Here is a 2,951-nt window from a genome sequence, read left to right as displayed (position 1 = left end):
GCGGTCGCCCCCCCGCTCCCGCCGGCCCCCTGCCGCTGCCACACGTGCGGACTGGCATGTTGTAGATGGGGACCGTGGCTTAGGGAGCAGTGACGGTGGCCAGAGGGACCACGCTGGAGAGACCCCCCCACAGGGCCCCATCAGGGCTCCACAGATGACACTGCAAGAGTGACCTTCCTGGGGGTCTGGGCACGGTGATGGGACATCAGGACAAGGTGCACCCCCAGCTGTGGCCTGTGCCACTGCCCGCCTCTGCCCTGCAGGCTCGGCCCACGCACCTGCCGCCCAGAGGAAGGAGGTGAGGAGCCATGAGCTTCCTGGGGCAGGCGCGGCCTGCGAGGACTCGGGCTGCACCCAGCCTGCTGTGTGGAGAGGGTGTGCGGGCCGCACTGCTTACCACCCCTGCCTGGTGCCCTCTGCCTGCCTGAGCACGGCCCTGTGTGGGAGGCCTGGCGCTCCGCCCTGGGCTCACCCGCTCAGCACCCTCCCTTGCTCCACGTCCTCTTTGTCTCTGCATGAAGCTGAACATGTCCCTCCGTGTCCCTGGCTCCGAGGCCTCCTGTCCTCACTCCTGTAGCAGCTGCCTCCCTCCAGCCAGGGGTGTCTCCTACACCATCTCTGGCGTGGGCCGCTTGGGGTTGCAGGAAATGCTGCAGGGGCAGACGGTCATACGCCCAGGGGTTCTTCCACCCAAGGCGAAGCAGTGCTGGGTGCTTGGTGAGAAGCCGGTCACATGGCTGAGTGACAAAGACCCCGAGCCGGGTGGCTTACAGCAGCCATCTTACTCGCTCCCAGCGCGCATGGTCTGCAGTTTGAGCCGGGCCCTCAGGGCGGTGCACGGCTGGCCTGTTCTGGGGCCGCTCATCCAGGGACGCCCACCTGTCTGCCGGGCCCGGCGGCCCAGGGCGGCCTCCCTCCGTGTCTGGCCCCTGGTGTTGGAGACAGGCAGCTGCCTCTTGCTCCTAACCCGAATCTCTGCTTTACGTAAGTCCTTGCTTCTTGTTCAGTCTCCCATGCCGAGAGAGAGAGAGAGACGTGTTTTACTGCAGCCTACTCCTGTAAACTCAGGACTGTGCTAAAACATCCACACAGTCTGTAGGAATGAGAAACAGGGGGCTGGGCTTCAGCCCAAGTCTCTGCATCAGATAATTCAAAGATATGACCAGCGTCAGAAAAGAATATCCCAAGGCGATAAGCCTCTCAAATAATTTTCATAAGAATGTCGTTCTGCTGTGAGACAGGAATAAATATGTTACATCTTTATTATAAAAACACCCATTTCCTACGAGGTGTATGTATCCATGAAAGTACATCCCACTCTCATCAATCCTGCTATTTATATGGCTAGCTATAAAAGGCATTCAGCGTTTAATTAACAGTGATTTGAGCCTAGGCCGGCATCCCCTCAAAGCATGGCGCCCGGGCCGTGGGCGTTGCTGTTTTATTGGACTGGGCGCGGGCACGGGCTCCGGGCTGCGGGCCTGGCCATGGTGGCCCAGTGCGGCAGGCTCCGCCCTAAGCCCTTCACTTGCGTCAGCCCTCTCAACACCCTCGGGAGCCCGCACTGTCGCCCCGGTTTTCAGGTGAAGAACTGGCAGTAGGGGAGGAAGTTGGCCCCCTGCCACCCATAGAACGGGGAGGGTGTGAGTGGAAACCCAGACCTCCGGCTGGAGAAGTCTGCTCTGGCCCTGAGTGCCAGCGTTAGTGACTGTGCCTCCTCTTCCCGGGGCAGTGTCTGCCAGTCCTCAGGGCTTTGTACTAAAGGCTGGCCGGCAGGAGCGTCCCTTCACTGGAGTCCGAGCGAGCGAGTGTCAGCACAGTGAGGTCAGGCAGCAGACGGGACCGGCTGTCAAAGCCCGCTCCCCACCCCGTGGTGCGGGCGCCGTGGTAACGGGACTCAAGGCTGAACTGACAATTGCAGTGCCTGCCCAACCCGCCCAGCCGCGTGAAGTGCAGGAGGGTTGGAACTCGGATCTGACTCTGAAGCCTAGTGGTTTCTGCCATACCAGACCCCGCCGGTAAGCTCGTCGCCAGGGAGGATGAGGCAAGCCACGCAGCGAGAAGCGAAGGGCGGGTCGTCTTGCCTGGCGTGAGGCCTGTGTGCGTGTCACTTGAAAGGGGAGGAACTGTGGCTGAGTCAGTGGAAGGAAAGCAGCAGCAGGCCTGCCACTGTGGGAAGAAGAGTGAGCGCATGACCGTGGGGTCCAGTAACGTTCGCGTGTGCGTGTGTGCGCATGTGAGCGCATGTGTGCATGCACATTTCCTAATCCCGATCTCACGTCGGCTCCCGTCCCTCCCGAGGGCCTTTCCTCCAGGGTCAGGTGCAGACACGGGTCAGAGTGCGTCTGCAGAGCCCTCAGCACCAATTGCTCACGCCTGTTTCTTCTCCTTTCCTTTTGCAGGAATTTGTTCAGCTCGCGAAGAGGCTGGTTGGGGACCCCGCGTTAGAAAAGGACCTCGTGGCCCATGGGCGGGAGTACGTGAGGCTGCACCACTCGTGGCAGGCAGAGAGAGACACCTACCAGCAGCTTGTCAGGACGCTGGGGCGTGGCCCCGAGGACTAGGGCTGTCCGGTTAGCACCCGTGCCCTTCCACCCCCACCACCAGATGCTCAGAGACCATCTGGGCCCGCCGGTCCCGGGCAGGACAAATGCACGCTGGCCCACGGGAGCCCTGATGCATCGACCATGCTCCCAGGGCGTGGCCTGCCCCAGCCCCCGCGCATTCAGACACCGTCCTGTGTGGATGCAGCCTGACAGAGGGCCGGTGCAGGTGCGGGAGGGGAGGCTGGTTTCAAGGGGGATTGAGGAGAGGGTTGGGTCAGAGGCTGGGCCTTGGGAACTGGCCGTGGGAGCAGGCTTACTTGTAGCCACAGTGCAGAACCCCCACCTGTGCTGGACCACCCCCCACCTGTCCTGGACGACCCCCCCCCGTGCTGAGCGGCCCCCACC

General features: G+C 62.3%; 1 protein-coding gene across 1 annotated transcript in view; it reads left to right on the top strand.

Moving 5' to 3' along the window:
• Positions 1–2,945, top strand: part of GLT1D1 (glycosyltransferase 1 domain containing 1) — a gene marked incomplete at its 5' end in the record, with an annotated part of 76,286 nt that extends 73,341 nt beyond the window's left edge. The window contains 1 exon segment of the mRNA XM_027771411.1: positions 2,403–2,945. Coding sequence (XP_027627212.1) covers positions 2,403–2,564 — 162 coding nt within the window.
• Between the last annotated feature and the right edge of the window lie 6 nt (positions 2,946–2,951).

This window comes from Tupaia chinensis, unplaced genomic scaffold (genome assembly GCF_000334495.1).
Source record: "Tupaia chinensis unplaced genomic scaffold, TupChi_1.0 Scaffold000211_1, whole genome shotgun sequence".
NCBI lineage: Eukaryota > Metazoa > Chordata > Mammalia > Scandentia > Tupaiidae > Tupaia > Tupaia belangeri.
Note: the sequence above shows the minus strand (reverse complement) of the source record. Positions and strands in the feature narration are given on the sequence as shown.